Source organism: Staurois parvus, unplaced genomic scaffold (assembly GCF_062004578.1).
Source record: "Staurois parvus isolate SC_StPar_1 unplaced genomic scaffold, SC_StPar_1.0 ptg000894l, whole genome shotgun sequence".
NCBI lineage: Eukaryota > Metazoa > Chordata > Amphibia > Anura > Ranidae > Staurois > Staurois parvus.
In genome coordinates this window covers 410,977-431,529 of record NW_028318690.1, presented here as the reverse complement: position 1 = coordinate 431,529, position 20,553 = coordinate 410,977, and the positions used below count along the sequence as shown (strand labels likewise).

Here is a 20,553-nt window from a genome sequence, read left to right as displayed (position 1 = left end):
GCAGGCGGACTCATTATTGCAGATGAGATATGCAGTGTATCGTCCGCAATAAAATAATCTTGCCTGTCTGCTCGGAGTCATCCAGCAAATGTACACTGAGCTGTGCATGTGCAGCTCAGTTTACATTCTGGAACGATGCCTGTGTGCCGGGATGTCTGTACTCCTGAGCATGTGCAAGAGTGACGTTATCCTGTGCTTGCCAATCAAGGTGGACAAAGACTGGCACCTGGAAGAAGCCAAACAGGAGATGCCAACGAGGGAAAAATTGCTGACTTTATCAGTAAACCATAACTACTGTACAAGCTAAGCATTTTGCACTCATGGACCAGAAAGACTAGATAAAGAATATGGAATTGCAAAGGTTCAATTACACACTACACAGTTTTGTTCAGCAGAGTGTAGGTAGAGAAGATGGCATATGATTTTACATAATACCATTTGCAGATAAACTGAGTGGTAACGTTGACAGCTCAATGCAGAAATGTTATATATATATATATATATATATATATATATATATATATATGCGCCATTAAATTATTGCATAACTGCAAAATAAATAACAATATAAAATCTTCAGCATTCATACTTTTTTGTCCAGGTCTGCAGCAACTTTATTTTTGGTAACTGTTGCAGGAGGCATAGAAGGGTGGTCATTAAATAAGTCGTCATCATCAGCAAATAAATCAGCAGCTGATTTGGCTTTGGCTAAAAAGGAAGAAAGCAAATGTTTAGGATGTTAAAGAGAATCTGTAATGTACCAAAAATATAGCATAATAGTGAGTGTTATGGGAAGTCAACAATAAATTTGCAAGTTGCAATTGTCAGGTTTAAGGTCTATTCTGCTTTCCTGGGCCTCCCTAGTGCCTGGCTGGTATTATGAGGGTTCAGCCTCTGGAAGAGTTATGACATGATTACACTTAACTGTTCAATTTAACACATCAGATAATCAATGGAGTTGACAGCAAACTATTTCAACAGATATTCTCCTTACAGGAGCATATAAAACAAACTCTTTTATCTAAGCTTACAGGCACACTTTAGCAGTATTCATATAGACATGCCATGTTCAACAAACATGCCCGTTGTGTCATGTGCTAATGTGTAGGAATTGATTGAAGTTGTTGTTTTTAATTTGGACACGACATGTATCCGTTTCTGACACAAGACAAATTCTGTAGCCAAAATATGCCATTTCATCAGTTTAGTAATGTTCATCAAAAAAATCTGCAAATCAAATGGTGCCATTGCCATTTGAACAGTCAGTGGGACTCTTTTTCCCTCCATAAACCAGTTTAGCACCCCCCTGATGTCCCCCCATGAAGACCTAGGACCAGGTACCCTTAGGCATTGAGAGCAACCTACCTTTCCCTGCATGGAGACAGCAGTGTTCTCCACACATGCTCTTGGAAGGTTGTGTCTACCATACAACTTGGTAATTTGCAACCTCACCAAATGTAAGTCGATTTTCTGTTTATATCAATAAATCTTTTTAAAAAATATTCACTACAGATATCTTCTACATACTACATTATATGGGCTCACCCACCTCTCAAATGGACCCCATGGAGCCTGCTGCCTCCTTTTGTCCTGTACACCTTTGAGGACCACCACCCTACTAACACTAAAGCCAGCCATAGAGGAGTCAAAAACTGAATGAGTTTTTCCCATCATTAGTGTGCCACACACGATTTTTGTGCTGCAATCAAAAGTATTTGATCCAACACGCTGGATTTTTTTTTTTTAGAAAAACAAAAAATAAATAATGGCACAATCGAATGAGCTATTTTCATTTTTTTGAATGACAAAACGTTTGGTTTTCGACTTATCTATAAATACCAGATGGGACCTGATTAGTTTTGTTAGGCATTACTCCAATTTTATGTTCTATTTTCTATGAATATATGTTGTATTTATATCCCACTTGAGATTATTATTATTATACAGCTTTCATATAGCGCCAACAGTTAGTGCAGTGCTTTACAATATAAAGGGGGACAGTACAATTACAATACAGTTCAATACAGAAGGAATAGAAGGGCCCTGCTCATGGAGCTTACAATCTAAAGGAAGGGGGAGGTGGTACAAAAGGTGATAGCTGCAGGTTAATTGGAGCCCGTCTAAATTGGCCCTAGTATGTGTATGTATGAATGTAAGTTAGGGACTTAGATTGTATGCCCCTTGAGGGTTAGGGACTGATGGGAATGTACAATACATATGTAAAGCACTGCATAAATTGTTGGCACTATATAAGTACCTGTAATAATTACACTATGCACTTCATTAGTGAATTTAGCCTTTGGCTAAAGATACGCTTTATCAAGTGCCCGATAAACATTAGATTGAAGCTACATGGTAGGCAATGCTTCTACCAAAAAGGTCAACTTTTTCATCTTGCACAAGCATGTATGTACTGTGAAGAGCAATGCCAGTGTTAACTACTGAAAAGAGGAGACCATTGGTTGTTTGGATAAAAGTTCTCAAACTATCCCTATGAAAACCATTACACATCCAATCCATATGCTTCCCCCTTAGAGATCTATAAGGAGTCATCTTTAATATAGATGGGAATAGAAGCACATCTTGTGCAAAGCAAACAAATCGGTTTCAGAGAAAGTAATTTGAAATTCTGTATTTTGCCGCCAACTGTACAGTAAATATGCAATAAAAAAATATATATTTTCACAACACATCTACCACAATTAGCATGATTTACAGTGAAATATTTAGAGGAAACACAAAAGTAAAGCAGAGCCTTTTGCACTTCTCTCTTGGGAGTTTCTATTGGTTTAATTTTACCTGCAGGTTGGGCTGGAGCTGATCCACCAAACATTACATCGTCATCATCAAACAGGCTTGCGTTTGTCACAGGCTTTGGAGAAACCTCTGTAGGAGTAGTAATCTTTCTTTTATCTTTGTCTGCCAAGATAGAGGGGTTTATCACATTCTCTCCCCCTGCAGAAAACAAAATACTTACATTTTACAAAACAATGTTAAAAATAGCACTGATAACAGGACAGCCATAGGCGGCCCAATATTTGCAAACAATGTCACTAATTCGAACACCGTGTGAGCATAAGCATGAATCCTTTGTGAGCTCCAATTCACAACTTGACTCTATTCCCACTCACATTTCAAAGAGCTGCGCCAATTATGAAGCACCGTTGCTACTGTGCAGGCAGTTACAGTCATTGTAAATGTCCCCATTTTATGTTTTTTTTTTTAAATAACAAACATCTCTATACTTACCTGCTCTGTGCAATGGTTCGGCACAGAGCAGACCTGATCATCCTCCTGTCTGGGATCCCCTGCCAGAGCTCTTCTGAGTACTCCCATAGTAAGCTGCTTGCTATGGGAGTACTCATGCAGGCTTGATGCAAAGCCACACTGTGTGAGTCTATTGAAATACAGTGAGGCTTGGCTCCACCCCCTCATCACTGGATTTTATTGACAGCAGCAGGAGCCAATGGCAAGACGCTTCTCTCGGGCACAGTGCTGGATTGAGATTGGGCTTGGGTAAGTATTTAGGGAGGGCTGGGGGAACTGCACATAAAGGTTTTTTTTTTACCTTAATGCAGAGAATACATTAGGGTAGGAGTGTCAAATTCCATTTCATCAGGGGCCATATCAGCTGTAAGACTAGATGTCCAGGAGTACCCCACCTTAGATGTCAAGAATCCCACACCCTCCCTAACATCTCCGTGCACCCACTTTGGGGGCAGAGCTGGAAAGCAGAAAGTGCAGGGTCTGGAGAAGGACCAGAGGAGGAATGGAGTCAGTTACCAGAGCCTGCTGAGTGCTGCGAACAGGGGAGGCAGAGATGAGGGGTTGCTGCAGCTGCACTGAGAGGTGAAGGATTTGGCATAGGAGTTCTATTCTCCTCTCATCTGCTGATTGCTGAGACAAGGTGGGGGCAGAGACAAGGGGATACAAGGGCCACATGAAATGGCCTGGAGGGCCGGATTCGGCCCGCGGGCCTTGTGTTTGACACCTGTGCATTAGGGTAAAAAACCTTTAGCCTTTACAAGTACTTTAAGGTAAGTGAACCTGTTGCTTTTCAGTAAACAGGCAAAGCAACAGGTTGGAGTTCTGCAGATAACAACTTCATTTATTTTTGACTGCTGTTTTTTTAAAAAATGGACACTTTGGAGAAGCAGTTAATCAAAATGCACCTGTGAAATATCTAACTTAACCATTATTAATCAATTTGCTTGTCTTTTTTTAACAAACTCTACAACTCCGCTGTCCCCATTACCTGGGAAAAGAGAAACCCCTCCGTATGGTGGCTTCTTTTTCACATCAGATGGCAATGTTTCTGAAGACAATAAAAAACAATGCTTTGTTGACTGAAACAAACACGTTTTCTAATAAAAGAACATTCCAACATTTTTTTGTAGTTGAAGACAATGGATTCCTAAAACAGATATCCCTACCAGGTCTGGCGACTGGTGCTGGCTCTGCTGGCTTGCGTTCTTTAGTCTGGAGGTCGGAGAAAAGATCACCCTGAGGGTACATAAGCCATATGTTAAAAAAAAAGCCAACCATCTGATATATCTGATAATAAAATGTGTCAGATTTTAATTTGAGGTTAGGGGAAAAGTAATGGTTTCTTTATAAGAATCAGGAGATATTATAGCATAAAAATAAAATTAATGCGGCTTTACCAACCTCTTCATCATCATCGTCATCAAAAAGCCCCTTTCCTCCACTGAAGAGACCTCCTTTATTGCCAAAGAAGTCTTCATCAGTAAGTTTGGGTGGTTTGAACATGTCATCATCTTCATCTAGAATAGCAAGGAAAGAAATAGAAACAAAAAGAAGTAAACAGATTACTACATGCTGGCTTGAACAATGCGGCTGGACCACATCTCACACAAAACAGATGTTAATGTGACGGTCAAAATTACATGTATTTTTTATTTTTTTTATAGCAGTACATATATTTTTTCTTTTAATAATAAAGTGGCTTTTAAGAAAGTATCAGTCTTTGTTACAATAGGTACTTCTGTGTACTGCAGACGATGTGTGGAGAAAAGAATGCAAGCTATATTTTTTTTTTGCTGACTCTTCCCAGAACAAAATCAAGTTGTAGCCATTCACAGGAAGCATTTGTAATTTAGGAATGAATACAAGGCATCCTTTGATTGACTGCGGTGTAGAGGTGCGGAGAGGGACTTGCCACTATGATCTCCATCTCAGCCAGAGGAAGCCAAAGTTCCCATCCCGCTGGCAAAACACAGCACTGTATACTGTATGTAACTGATTATACAGTGCTACCAGCAGATCCATCTATTAGTGAAGCAAATAGTCCAAACAAACTAAATAAAGTTCACCAAAACCTGGAATTAGGCTTTAAAGTTTAATAAACTGAACAGTCATATTTATGTCCATCCTGCTTTAATACACAGAATGCCCTACCATCAGAAGGAAGTTTTCTAAATTCTTTTTTCTCTTTTTCTTTCTTTGTTTTGACTTCTGATGATGATGATGATATAACTAAAAAAAAAATACAGAAAGTAAATTAGCCTCCTGGCAATGCCATGTGTTTCTGAATAGGTCATATAACATAAGCAGGTTTTTTCAAGTCAATGAGACTATAAGCAATGTGCAGTAATCTACTGCAGTAAATATGCAATTGTCTAAATTGTTCCTCTGATCTCAAGTGGTTACATTGTGCACTGCCTTATTCCAAAACCTATTATAATGGGAATGTTTACCCTATAAGCACCTTTCACATTCCTATAATGCCTTAATACCCATGACAGCACTGTACTTACATGACTCATCTGTCTCTAGTCTTTTTGGAATCTCTGCTTGTATCCGGGCAGCCAATTCATCAGCAAAAGATTTAGTTCTAGTCTTTGCCTGGGGGGTAAACACAAATACTCAGCATTGGTACTACCTCCTATGTGGATTGAATTTTACCCAGAATACTGCACTGTGTACGTCAGAAGTTATGATCATAATTGGTACTAGTTCCTTTAATTACCTAATATCACCCCAAAAACCTTGTGTATTTAATCACTTGCCTACCGGGCACTTTTACCCCCTTCCTGCCCAGGCCAATTTTCAGCATTCATGAAGACACAATTGTCATTTTAAATGACAACTGTGCAGTCATGCAACACTGTACCCATATGAAATTTTTATAATTTTGTTTCCACACAAACAGATCTTCCTTTTGGTGGTATTTAATCGCCACTGGGGTTTTTATTTTTTGCTTTATAAAAAAAAAAAAAAAAAAGAGCAACAAATTCGACAAAAAAAAAGTTTTTCTTTGTTTCTATTATAAAATTTAGCAAACAGGTAATTTTTCTCTTTCACTGATGTGCGTTGATGAGGCTGTACTGATGGACATGGATAGGCAGCACTGATGAGGAGGCACCGATATGCAACAATGATGGGCGCTGATAGGTGGTGCTGACTGGCGGCACAGACTGGGAACTGATGGGTGGCACTGCTGGGCACAACTGCTAGGTGGCACTGCTGGGTGAAACTGCTGGGACTGCTGGGTGAAACTGCTGGGACTGCTGGGTGAAACTGCTGTGCCCTGATGATCAGTGCAGATGTGACATTTGCTGGTTATCGGCAGTACTTTCCTCACGCTGTGACAGCGTGAGGAAAGTGCTGCCCATAACCGGCAACTGTATTTACTTGATCTGCTGTGCCATTGGACACAGTTGATCACATGGTAAAAGGCCACTGTGATTGGCCTTCTACCTCATCATGTGATCAGCTGTCTCACGGACAGTAGCGGGTGCGCGCATTCTGGGAGGATATCATATTACACCCTTCCAGAAATGGACAACCGCGCTGTAGCCGTCGTTCGGCTATAGCGTGGTTGTGAAGTGGTTAAGATGGTGCTCTCATAAATGGTATAACAATATATAGTGGTCATTAGCAAAGTTTAAAGCCAGTATGCTCACTAGGTTCCAACAACATGAAAAAAGAAAATGACAAAGGAAACTAATGGGATATTTTCAAAGGGTGCTAAAACGGTGATACACCATAAGGTGTTTGCTCCGGCATTTGCCATAGTTGATCAGGATTTCAGATTGCCACAAAGCGATCTGTTTGCACAACTACTACTCTTAAGGGCATCTTTTTTGTGTGTGCATACAGCCACATTTGAATTGTTGAAATTGGAAAAAGCAGCCTTAGAGGATTGTTGTACATCCACACAGTGTTGCCATTTGTGAGAACAATTGCTTCCCAAAACAAGGGATACTAATTATCGTGTACTGTTGTGGGAATTGGGGTCCATCCCTACTTTCTGACATACTGATGCTTTGTGTCATTTATTAACGTACATTGCATTAAGACAGCTCATTTATACTGAAAGAACTACCAACATACAAGAATGGACATGCAGCATGTTTCCTGATGCAGCACATGACAGCGCATAGCAGCGTCTTACTATGTGTTGTGGCGCAGTGCAACTCACGTGTGTCAGAGCTGGGCTGACATTGTGATGGGGTGCAACTCAAAATAAATGCATTTAATTTGCATTACAGTGCACAGCAGTAATGAGTGTTACTTAAAATCAGTGCAACAGAGAAGGATTAATGGCCCCCTTAAAGTAAACTTTTAGTACGAAAAATACAGAAGCTGCCATTGCTGACCTTCTGGAAGGTCAGGCTGCCTGCCTCTTATGCTGACCCACTGACTTCAGTTCTTCGTGTCAATGACCTGGAACAAGCATGCTGATCAAGAGAGTGGGACATAAGTAATTCTTATCTACTTAAATGTCCCAAGCAAAAAACACATTTTAAGAAGGAGAAGGTCATTAATAGCAGCCTCCATGTTTTTCTTAAGACACATATCTTTATAAGGTAACCTATGCAGTGTGTGTGTGTAAACATATAATAAAATTATATATTTTATATAACGTACATATACAAATAAAATGTAATGCCATAGATTTCAGATCCAATTTAAAGATACATCATGCTGGTACCTGCTATTTAGTCCAGACCATAGTGTAATAGCTAAAGTAACTACGGGTACACCTTAAGATCAATGAGGACAGTAAGGTAACACTATGTGCTTATCTCAGTCATGGTATATCAATGAACATACAAATATCTACATTTAAAAAAAAAAAAAATAGCTGGCCTATCTTACAGATTTATCATTCTCCTCCTCATCTTCTTTGTCTGATTCTCCAAACAGATCTGATCCATTATCTTCATCCTCATCACTCAGGGCTGTACGCTGGTGAGATGGATACAATAAAGATGTAACATTCAATATAATGCAGAAATGATTTATTCTCATTTATTAAAATATTGCAAGTAAGAACTGTCTGTGCTGCTCTTCAGCAATGAATCATATATTCTAATATTTGTTACGTGTTTTTTTTCTGTACAGATTTTGATCATACTGGCTGCTGTGGGACAAAAAAGACATTTCTTACTTTCAACAAATAAGTCAGTTTGATGAATTCGATTACTGAATTACCTCTGTGCTGCTTTTCAGCAATGCATTTACACCAGCATAAGCCTTTGTTTTAGTAGAACCCAACAGTAAATCCATGGTACATGCATTTTTAAAACATTAACTTCAAGCCCACTCACGGATCAGTAAATAATGATAACTGGAAGGTGCCTGGAGTATACATAAGCCTATCAATCCTATCTTCTTCACCCAGCCCTATTCTACTCGATGCAGAAAGTGTTTTTTAATGTCACTACCGCAGAGGAGAACATATTTTGGAGGAAGTGTGGAGACCTCAGACTTTTTCTCTACAGATAATTTAAACATCCTGCTTTCACCAACAAGTCACATGTTTACACAACAGCAAATCGTAGGCTTTTCTCTGTTGTCTGTACACTAGGTCTGTGCTGTGGAGGGGAAGAGGTGCAGAGTAGAATACCACTCCTTTAACTAATCAAGGATATGCTGCTATCTTACTGATGTCCATTAACCACTTCAAGTCCGGACACTTTCACCCCATTCCTGTTCAGGCCAATTTTCAGTTTGAATGACAATTGTGCGGTCATGCAACACCGTAGACATATTAATTTTTTGCATTTTTTTAAGACAGATAAAACTTTATTTTGGTGGTATTTATTCACCACTGGGATTTTTATTTATTTGTTATATAAATGAGAAAGTCCAAACATTTTGAAAAAAAAAAGTGCTTTTCTTATAAAATTTTGCAAATAAATAATCTTCTTCATAAATATTGGCCAAAATGTATACAGCTATCTTTTAAGTACAAAAAAAAAAACCCCAAATTAGTTTATAACCAAAAATTATAACTTTTCAAAAACATTTTTTACATTTTTATTTTGTTTTTAATGTACCGTCACCATAGTGACACTGTACTACTTGTGGGGGGTGATGAAGATTTTTTTTTCTTTTTTTACACTGATTGCTTTTACACCCATAAAGGCTGTAAAAAGCAATCATTTCTCCTTCTCTCTGGCTGCATTCTTGCAGCCATTGAGAAATACTGTGCGAGCTGTTGTGAATAGCCTTGTACCAGGTGACCTCTGATCATTCACAGATTTCACACGTAGTAAGCAATGATGTCAGACGTGACATCTTGCTTACTACTCTTCATGTGATCACCGATTGGCCAATCTGTGATCACATGAATCTGTGTGAGGTTTTGCTGTGTCCACGCTGCACCGCGATCTGGTGCCCGTGGTGGTCCCAGGGAGTGCGCACAGTCAGTGAATGCGGGGGCTGCTTATAAACAGCGACCCGCTTCAGCACTGCTCCCGTCTGACCGTTTATGTACGTGGGCCGGACCGGAAGTGGTTAAAAGGAACCCTCTGTAATGTAATCATTTACACAGATGTATATCTGCAAAAAAAAAAACTCACAAAACCTCTTGGTCTTGTCACTAATTAGAACCTGTCCTGTGTCTTCTGCAAACTTCCTGTGATATCTCAAAGCACCTCCCAGTTCTTATCTCGGACTTCAGAATGATTAGTCTTTATGTTGTGGAGATCTGAGAGTAGGAGTGGCTGAGTAGTTTAGCAAAATACACTGGGCAGGGCTGACACCTTTTAGTCCACAAAAATGCTGTGTGTAAACAACAGAACATAGGAGTTGACTGGCAAATCACGCAGTTTGTTTATATACTTATAGGGGATCTTAAAGGGATAAAACACAGGGGAAATGTGCATGTATTGCAGACATGTACTGCACGTGTTTTGTTAGTTTGCCTTGACATATGCTTTATGTATTTGATGTATCCTGTGCCCAACAAAATGACTATTGCTAGTAAAATATATTGATGTATTTTTTTTTTCTCACTCAATAGCTGTATAGACACCACATGCCTTTGCACTTAACTGTATCCTTACCAATTTCTTATCCTCTTCAGAGTTGTTGCCAAAATCCTCATCGGACTCCTGTAAACATACACAGGAAACATTTAGTGGAGCTCGATAATAAAGTTTATTTCCAATAATTATATAAAACTATGAAAAATAGAACCATGCTAACAGAACACACTATAAAATGTATTTTCTTGTCAGAAAATGCAGAATGAATAGACAAAAATTGTGACTGAGCACTTCATAGCAGCTACACAAATATATTACGGTATATACAATATTCCTGATAGGCGACACCTGAATGATCCGGATCATTAATAGGTCATTATATAATTATCAGAAGCTTTGCACTCTACTTCAGATGCTCAAATAGCTGTCACTAACATACATATTGTTTTACCTCTTCATTATCTTTTTCTTCTTCTTCTTCCTCCTCCTCTTCTTCACTGTCTAGGATGCTTCCTCTGTCAATATCTACAGAGCCTTCTATTGAAAGAAAAAAAAACAAAAAAAAACTATGAATGCAGGCCAAACATGCTTCGAATTCCAAACGATTTTTCGTGCGAGAATCGAAAAGGTTGTTCGTTTTTCACAAATTTTCCAACATGCCCGATCACAGAAAAGGGGAGGAACCAAGCCAGTGCCATTGACCCACTAACAGAGCGAAAATCAGCCGAATATTCTTAGGTCTGATTTTCGGACGAAAAAACGGTCGAATTGTGACCCATGTATGGCCGGCCTTATAACTCTTGCAAGGGCCCTGATTACCTGCAACGGGATGCGCAGGTGTTCCATGCATCCCCATGCAGGCAGTTCTATTGTTGCAACTTGGGGCTCAAAGGCTGCACGGACACGACTGCTGCTGCCAAAATGACACCTGTGTGGGTGTAGGCGTGGGGTCCCCATTGCAGATGGTGTTAGTTTGGGGACACGCACATCCACACAGATGTCATTTTGGGAGCAGTGACTGTATCCATGCAGCCGCTATGTCCCAAATTACATCAATGGGACTGCCTGCACAGGGATGCACAGGACAGGTGTGCACCCCTGAGCAGGTAAACATGTCTCTAAGAACGAGGTACGAACTGATACCCCCCAAGTGAATGAGACCTTACTTTTAAGTGTTCCATTTAAAAAAAGTTAACGTTAAATGCTCAGCCTTTAATATTTTTAAAGTAAAACTATAGGCCAGTGATGGCGAACCCATGGCACGCGTCCCACAGCCGGCACGCCGAGCCTTGTCTGTGGGCACGCCAGGAGAATCCAGCGGCGCGCTGTCTTCCCGGCTGTAGTGTGCGTGACAGCCGGGTCCCAAGTGCGCATGCACAAGAAGCAGTGCTCGTTGTGAATGGTAAGGCGGTACCTGGGACACATGACAGATCCCAGAAGCCGCCGGACCAATCACAAAGCGCAGCGCTTCTCGCGCATGCGCACTGGGCATCCGGCTGTCCGACGAGCGCCCACACTACAGAAGCCGGGAAGACAGCGCGCGGCTGGATAGAGGAACAGGTAAGATAAAAAAAAAACTCTGCGGAAGTAAGAGCGGGTACCTGTCAAATTCAGGTACCCGCTCCCCCTCCCTCCCCAAAGGTCAGCAGTCATCTCTGTACTGTCCGCAGTCTCTGGTCATCCCTGTGCTGTCCGCAGTCTCTGGTCATCCCTGTGCTGTCCGCAGTCTCTGGTCATCCCTGTGCTGTCCGCAGTCTCTGGTCATCCCTGTGCTGTCCGCAGTCTCTGGTCATCCCTGTGCTGTCCGCAGTCTCTGGTCATCCCTGTGCTGTCCGCAGTCTCTGGTCATCCCTGTGCTGTCCGCAGTCTCTGGTCATCCCCTGTACTGTCCGCAGTCTCTGGTCATCCCCTGTACTGTCCGCAGTCTCTGGTCATCCCCTGTACTGTCCGCAGTCTCTGGTCATCCCCTGTACTGTCCGCAGTCTCTGGTCATCCCTGTGCTGTCCGCAGTCTCTGGTCATCCCTGTGCTGTCCGCAGTCTCTGGTCATCTCCTGTACTGTGTCCGCAGTCTCTGGTCATCCCTGTACTGTGTCCGCAGTCTCTGGTCATCTCCTGTACTGTGTCCGCAGTCTCTGGTCATCCCTGTACTGTGTCCGCAGTCTCTGGTCATCCCTGTACTGTCCGCAGTCTCTGGTCATCCCTGTACTGTCCGCAGTCACTGGTCATCTCCTGTACTTTCCGCAGTCTCTGGTCATCCCTGTACTTTCCGCAGTCTCTGGTCATCCCTGTACTGTCCGCAGTCACTGGTCATCCCTGTACTGTGTCCGCAGTCTCTGGTCATCTCCTGTACTGTCCGCAGTCTCTGGTCATCTCCTGTACTTTCCGCAGTCTCTGGTCATCCCTGTACTGTCCGCAGTCACTGGTCATCCCTGTACTGTGTCCGCAGTCTCTGGTCATCTCCTGTACTGTCCGCAGTCTCTGGTCATCTCCTGTACTTTCCGCAGTCTCTGGTCATCCCTGTACTGTCCGCAGTCACTGGTCATCCCTGTACTGTGTCCGCAGTCTCTGGTCATCTCCTGTACTGTCCGCAGTCTCTGGTCATCTCCTGTACTTTCCGCAGTCTCTGGTCATCCCTGTACTGTGTCCGCAGTCTCTGGTCATCCCTGTACTGTGTCCGCAGTCTCTGGTCATCCCTGTACTGTGTCCGCAGTCTCTGGTCATCTCCTGTACTGTGTCCGCAGTCTCTGGTCATCCCTGTACTGTGTCCGCAGTCTCTGGTCATCTCCTGTACTGTGTCCGCAGTCTCTGGTCATCCCTGTACTGTGTCCGCAGTCTCTGGTCATCTCCTGTACTGTGTCCGCAGTCTCTGGTCATCCCTGTACTGTGTCCGCAGTCTCTGGTCATCCCTGTACTGTGTCCGCAGTCTCTGGTCATCCCTGTACTGTGTCCGCAGTCTCTGGTCATCCCTGTACTGTGTCTGCAGTCTCTGATCATCCCTGTACTGTCCGCAGTCTCTGGTCATCCCTGTGCTGTCCGCAGTCTCTGGTCATCCCTGTACTGTGTCCGCAGTCTCTGGTCATCCCTGTACTGTGTCCGCAGTCTCTGGTCATCCCTGTACTGTGTCTGCAGTCTCTGGTCATCCCTGTACTGTCCGCAGTCTCTGGTCATCCCTGTGCTGTCCGCAGTCTCTGGTCATCCCTGTACTGTGTCCGCAGTCTCTGGTCATCCCTGTACTGTGTCCGCAGTCTCTGGTCATCCCTGTACTGTGTCCGCAGTCTCTGGTCATCCCTGTACTGTGTCCGCAGTCTCTGGTCATCCCTGTACTGTGTCCGCAGTCTCTGGTCATCCCTGTACTGTGTCCGCAGTCTCTGGTCATCCCTGTACTGTGTCCGCAGTCTCTGGTCATCCCTGTACTGTGTCCGCAGTCTCTGGTCATCCCTGTACTGTGTCCGCAGTCTCTGGTCATCCCTGTACTGTGTCCGCAGTCTCTGGTCATCCCTGTACTGTTAATTAGTTTGCACTACTGTACGAGTTGTTTTTTCTAAACCAAAAGCTCGATATTCAGGTTTCATTGCAGTGTTGGCACTTTGAAAGAAATAAGTTGGTTTTGGGTTGCAGTTTGGGCACTCGGGCTCAAAAAGGTTCGCCATCACTGCTATAGGCAAAACTTTTTTTTTTTCATTTTGGATAGAATAAGGGAGGGTTATAACGCCTGATATTTTTTTTTGCCATCTGTGTCCCATTGCGGAGATTTCCCTTCACTTCTTGTCTCATAGCCAAACAGTATGTGAGAGGGAATCCCTCTGAATTAAATGGAAGATTTACCCTATTAGTTTTTTGGGGACAACCCAAAATTTGGGATTTTATTTTACTTTCACTTTTTAATGATAATGGTAAACAAGGCAAATAGGGTGAATCTTCCTAAAGGGAACACAGACAGCAATAACAATTGACGGGTTCAAATCCATCGCCACTCTGTCCTTTAGTTATACTTTAAAAATGAACATTTATCCCTAAAAGCAGGGTCCATAGTGTCATGATAAAACACCTCAAGCAGTCTACGATGACATCAGTTTACCGCAAATGAAATGTAGATAACCTTGTGTCAATCTGCTACCAAAAAAATTATTACCAACATGCTAGTCAGGCAGGAAAAAAAAAACCACCAAATATTATCAGGTAAATTATATAAAACAAAGCCAAACATCTCAATCAGATATTTTATTTCCACTAACATTCTGATCATTTCCATTCAATTTTGCAGAATTATGTTAAAAAAAAAAAAATCCAATTTGCAAACCAAGTGTGCTTCACATGGAGCCAAATAATTCTAAAATGATCACTTGGATCTCTGTTTATATTTCCTAAACTTTTTTTTTTTAAATTGAAAGTGAAGAGATTGATGCAGATGGATTTTCTGTTTGTGAAATAGCAAACAATCATTTCATACATCCAATCGTCATTAACATAAAAACTTTCCTGATGTGTAGATCTCCTGTTAAAGTTATAAATTACCTTCACTTGACAGATCTCCAAGGCCAACGTCCTCTTGCTGCATGAACAATTGTGATCCAATTAAATAAGGTAGTGGCCGATCTATGTAGAGATCCTGAAATAATATTGGATACCCATCAATAAAAGCCATGGAACATTGCTGTCATGTAGTACTGATTAATTCAATTTTGCCTAGGACCTAGCAACCATGTTTCCACTTCCATCTAATTACAGTAATGCCCTTTTCACACGGGCTTTCCAATCAGGTCCACCTTTAAGTATTTGGGTTTTTTTTTTTTTTTATAGGTGGCACTGAAGGAAAAAGCTCCACGCATCTCTACTGGCAGGCGAATGTAGACAGACTTGAGTTTGTTTACACCCACGTACCTCTGAGTTTGTTCTACTCTGTTTTCACAGACCTAAACATGACTGATTGGAGGTAGCCTGACAAAGTCTGTTTACATCCAGCTACCCAAATAGCCATCACAAGTCCATAGACGTCTGCTGTTAAAATGCTGTCCTGTTTAGTTCTGATTCAGCAAAGAATCTGTTCATGGATCTCCTGCTGATTGCAGCTGACAAAGTCCCTGTGAAAGGACCATTACAAGACACTAAAAAAAAAACAAAAAAAACTGACAAGTTGCTATTAGAGATGAGCGAATTATTCAAAAATTCGGTTCGGCTGATTCGCCGAATTCGCCGAATAAATTCGCTTCGAGCCGAATATATTCGCTGCGAATTTAACTTATAAAAAAGGGTGTTTCTAGGCTTCAGAGAGCCTTTATATTAGTGCAGAACACTGTACCTTTAATTTAAATGCCCTTGGAGTCTGCTGGGGAAGAGAAATAATACTGTCAGTCAGTATGACATGCAGATGAGTGCCGTCGATCTTAGAATCACCGCACACTTCACTCATTTGGGCAGTCACGGGGCCAAAACCAGAGTGTGGAGCCACAGTGTGGCGGTGGAGGCAGAAGCAATGGGAGGCCATACAGCACCCTATGACAAAATGGAACCCACCAGCAGTGTGAGGAGACCTGAAAGTGGCACATGGCAGAGTGTGGCGATGGAGACAGCAGCAATGGGAGGCCGTACAGGGACCCATGACACACTCTGGACCTGGCAGCAGCATGAGGAGGCGGTACAGGGGCCCATGACAGATTACGGGCCTGGCAGCAGCATGAGGAGTCGGTACGGGGGCCCATGGCAGATTACGGGCCTGGCAGCAGCATGAGGAGGCGGTACAGTGGCCCATGGCAGAGTGGCGGAGCGTAAGCAGCTAAAATTGAAGGCCATACAGAGGCCTATGTTAAAAAGTCCCCCCAGCAGCAGCGTGGGGAGACGACTATCAAGAGTCCAATGGCAGAGTGGCGGAGCAGAAGCAGCTTCAATTGAAGGCCATACACAGGCCTAGGTTTAAAAGTCCCTCACAGTTAATTCCAATAACGAACTCTACTCCTCCGTGCAATCTACTTACGAGACCCTGGGCAGGTCTGGGTCCAATTTGTGGTAGAGACTGGTTTTGTTCAGCCATGCTTGAGCGAGTAATAACAGGTCTGTGCTGCCCTTTGGTGTCTGGCTTAATGCGCACAACACTGAACGTCCCAGCGTTTGACAACGATTTGCCGTTAAGTGATGCAAACCCGCTGAACCACGTTCATGAGGAGCCGGTACAGGGGGCCATGAATCAGTATGGACCTGGCAGCAGCGTGAGCAGACGACAGAGGCACATGGCGCAGGGTGGCGGTGTAGGCAGCATTATTCTGAAGCCATACACAAGCCTCGGTTAAAAAGCGGAAGCCGTCAGCAGCGTGAGCAGACGACAGAGGCACATGGCGCAGGGTGGCGGTGGAGGCAGCAGCAATGGAAGGCCATACAGCACCCTGTCACAAAATGGAACCCACCAAAAGTGTAAGGAGACCTGAAAGTGGCACATGGCAGAGTCTGGCGATGAAGTCAGCAATGGGAGGCCGTACAGGGACCCATGACACACTCTGGACCTGGCAGCAGCAAGAGGAGGCGGTACAGGGGCCCATGGCAGAGTGGCGAAGCGTAAGCAGCTTAAATTGAAGGCCATACAGAGGCCTATGTTAAAAAGTCCCCCCAGCAGCAGTGTGGGGAGACGACTATCAAGAGTCCAATGGCAGAGTGGCGGAGCGGAAGCAGCTTCAATTGAAGGCCATACACAGGCCTAGGTTAAAAAGTCCCCCCAGCAGCAGTGTGGGGAGAAGACTATCAAGAGTCCAATGGCTGAGTGGCGATCCGGGAAGTCAGCGTTGTGATTGCAGATGCAATGCAGAAATTCTACGAAGTAATGCCGTGGGTGCGAAGAAGATCATATACCGTCGTACTTCCATCCATAAGACGGAACAACCTGCGAACCGGGAGCTTTATTGCCCTGACCCGCTGAGCAGCTTCTGGGATACCCAAGAGGCCCATGGCAGAGTGGCGGAGCGTAAGCAGCTTCAATTAAAGGCCATACAGAGGCCTATGTTAAAAAGTTCCCCCAGCAGCAGCGTCTACCGCACCCTGACCAGCCATTGTTAACAGCATTTGTTCCAGGACGTGCAACAGAGGAATGACGTCGTTCATCCCATAGTCCTGCCGACTCACGAATAGCGTGGCCTCCTCAAAGGGCCTGAGCAAGCGGCAGGTGTCACGCATGAGCTGCCAATGGCTGACATCTAAGTTACACAGGGGAGTACCTTTATCCGCTTGTAACATCAGGAAATCGGTGATGGCCTTTCGCTGTTCGTAAAGGCGGTCTAACATATGTAGGGTTGAATTCCACCTTGTTGCAACGTCGCAGATCAGGCGATGCTGTGGAATTCCGTTCTGCCGCTGCAGCTCAAGGAGGGTGTGCTTTGCGGTGTAGGAATGGCTGAAATGCATGCAAAGTTTACGTGACATTTTAAGGATGTCTTGCAGTGGGATGGTGGATTTTAGGAACCGCTTGACTACCAGATTGAACACATGAGCCATGCATGGCGCATGGCACAACCTTCCTTGACGCAGAGCAGACACCATGTTCTTTCCGTTGTCGGTCAACATGGTTCCGATTTTCAGTTTGTGCGGAGACAGCCATCTGTCGATTTCTCTGTTCATTACACTCAGAAGTTCCTCCCCTGTGTGACTACGTTCGCCAAGGCATACCAGGTGCAGCACAGCGTGACACCGTTGCGCCCTGCACATGTGATATGCCGGTCGGGTAATGGGACTTGGCACGGGGGTGGTGGCTGAGGACACGGCGGAAGAAGAGGTGGTAGAGGCAGACATCTTTGCTGGACCAAGGACGTGCAAACGTGGAGGCAAAAGCGGCGTGACCTGTCCAAGTTGCTGGTGCGGCTGTGACGGCACCACGTTCACCCAGTGGGCCGTAAATGACATGTACTGTCCCTGACCGTAGTTACAGCTCCACACGTCGGCGCTGCCGTGCACTTTGGCAGAGACCGACATGCTCAAAGACTGGCCCACCATCTCTTCTACATGTGAATGCAGGGCTGGCACTGCCTTTTTGGCGAAGAAATGCCGGCTTGGCACTCTCCACCGCGGCTCGGCACAAGCCATCATTTCTCGGAAAGGTGCTGAGTCCACCACTTGGAAAGGGAGGGACTGCAGCACCAGCAACTTGGACAGGAGGACGTTCAGCTTCTGCACCGTCGGGTGCGTGCTCGCAAACTGTTGTCTCTTGGAAACGGATTCCAAGAAAGACTGCTGACGGAATCCGTGAAGAGGAGTAGCAGGAGAAGAAGCATCTGAACGAGCGGAAGATGCCAACGAGCGACAACTCCCCTCAGCAGAGGTGTTGGAGCCTTGACTGGCTGATAGAGGGCGATTGACGTCGGGTGACGGAGCAAGTAACGGAGCGGGTGATGGAGCGGGGGCTGGGGCAGGCAGAACCGCCGTATCTTTATCACGGTTTTCCCAGGCCACCGAATGGCGACGCTGCATATGCTGACGCAACGCTGTAGTCCCAACATTGGCCCCCTGGCCACGCTTGACTTTCTGGCCACATAGTCGACATACGGCTACGTTTACTTCCTCGGGCGGCTTGACGAAAAATTGCCACACCGCCGAGTAGGAAACTTTGCCCCCGCTACTCCTCACTGGCTGACTGCTACTTCCTCCGTGCACACCGGCACCACTACTGGCCGTGGTGGTAGGCTGCAGTGGAGCTGGTGCTCTACTCCGTGGCTGTTTGGCTCCACTGACACTGCTGCGACCCTGCTGCCTCCTGGGCAACCCACCGACTGTTTTGCTCGCTGGCAAGCTGGCACCCTCTTCTCCTGATGATCCGGAAGCAATAGCCTGATGACGACGAGGCTGCCAAGTGCGATCAGCCTCATCATCATCAATTAGGGTCTCCGCGTCACTACTAGCCCCCTCGGCTGCATGTGGGTCAGGAGACAGACCTGTCTCTAGACCGGCTACCGAGCCACTCTCCTCGCCAGTACTTCTTCGCCTGGCTGCTGAAGAGGCGGATGTCTCCCCCCGTTCCTGACCGCCCTGTTAGCTCTTCCTCACTGTACAGTGGGGCTGAGCCCACAGCATGCGATACTTCGCTTGGTGAGGGAACACCAAAGGACAGGGGCAGGTCGAGGACACGTGATTTCAGTGGGCTTGCTCCCGGGCCATGCCAACTAACGGTTGTGTCTGACGTACCCACCGACCGTTGGCTGTAGGTGTCAGAGGTGACCTGGGAAGAGGAAGACGACCGAGTCAACCAATCGATGACGGCAGGGTTGTCGGTGGAGACACGACCGCTGGATGACACCGGGAGCACTGGCCTCTGGCTGCGACTAGTGCTGCCTCGACCCCTTCCTCTGCTGCCACGTCTGCTCGCTCCTGAAACATTGCCTCCTCTGCGTGTTGTCTGACATACTCTTTAATTCAATAAGCACCCCAAAAATAAAACCGGATTTAACTCTTTGAACGTACAATAGTGGTTGTGAAGCAGAAAGTCAGTTTATTGTACACAATCGGTCAATTGCAGCTTGCCGTTGGCTGGAAACTGTACGTTTAGGTCACTGGAATGCACTAATCACCCAAAAAATATTACCGCCACCCGGCGTGTAAATGGATCTAACTCTTTGAACGTACAATAGTGGTTGTGAAGCAGAAAGTCAGTTTATTTAGCACAATCGGTCAATTGCAGCTTGCCGTTGGCTGGAAACTGTACGTTTGTGTCACTGGAATGCACTAATCACCCAAAAAATATTACCGCCAGCCGGCGTGTAAATGGATTTAACTCTTTGAAAGTACAATAGTGGTTGTGAAGCAGAAAGTCAGTTTATTTTGCACAATCGGCAAACTGCAGCACCAACTGTGCACGACAGCCACCAAAAAAAAAAAGGGTGTATGTCACTTTAAATTTTCGATTCTTTGATAGCTGTGGCCCTAAGTAACGATTCTGTGTCCCTGAGTAACGATTCTGTGTCCCTGAGTAACGATTCTGTGTCCCTGAGTAACGATTCTGTGTCCCTGAGTAACGATTCTGTGGCCCTGAGTAACGATTCTGTGGCCCTAAAGTCTCTGTGGCCCTAACTCTGTCCCTTAATACACACAGGTCTGTCTCTCTTGAATGACCGGAGGCTAATGGAGAATTCTAAGATGGCCGCGATTTATAGCTCCACCATTACACAGTGCTGGCTGGCTGCTGATTGGCTAATGCGATCACATGTCATGAATGCATTATGGGTCAGCGCGCCTTGTCTGCGCGCCTTCCCAGAGATCCCCGCCCCATCTTCTCTGTCCATTTTCTCCGTCGCCACACATGTCGCCGCCATTTTTGGGAAAATTCGATTCGTGCATCCGAAG

At 44.7% G+C, this 20,553-nt stretch overlaps 1 protein-coding gene across 3 annotated transcripts in view; it reads right to left on the bottom strand.

The window, feature by feature from the left end:
- Positions 1-20,553, bottom strand: part of LOC149442355 (WASH complex subunit 2-like) — a 76,269-nt gene that overhangs the window by 42,858 nt on the left and 12,858 nt on the right. For all 3 annotated transcript variants that reach the window (XM_089656182.1, XM_089656183.1, XM_089656184.1), the window contains exons 5-15: positions 14,758-14,851; positions 10,693-10,778; positions 10,320-10,367; positions 8,125-8,214; positions 5,778-5,865; positions 5,419-5,496; positions 4,669-4,784; positions 4,434-4,503; positions 4,256-4,315; positions 2,800-2,955; positions 590-708 (exon numbers count right to left, since the gene is read on the bottom strand). In XM_089656182.1, coding sequence (XP_089512308.1) covers positions 590-708; positions 2,800-2,955; positions 4,256-4,315; positions 4,434-4,503; positions 4,669-4,784; positions 5,419-5,496; positions 5,778-5,865; positions 8,125-8,214; positions 10,320-10,367; positions 10,693-10,778; positions 14,758-14,851 — 1,005 coding nt within the window. The remainder of the gene's footprint in view (positions 1-589; positions 709-2,799; positions 2,956-4,255; positions 4,316-4,433; positions 4,504-4,668; positions 4,785-5,418; positions 5,497-5,777; positions 5,866-8,124; positions 8,215-10,319; positions 10,368-10,692; positions 10,779-14,757; positions 14,852-20,553) is intronic.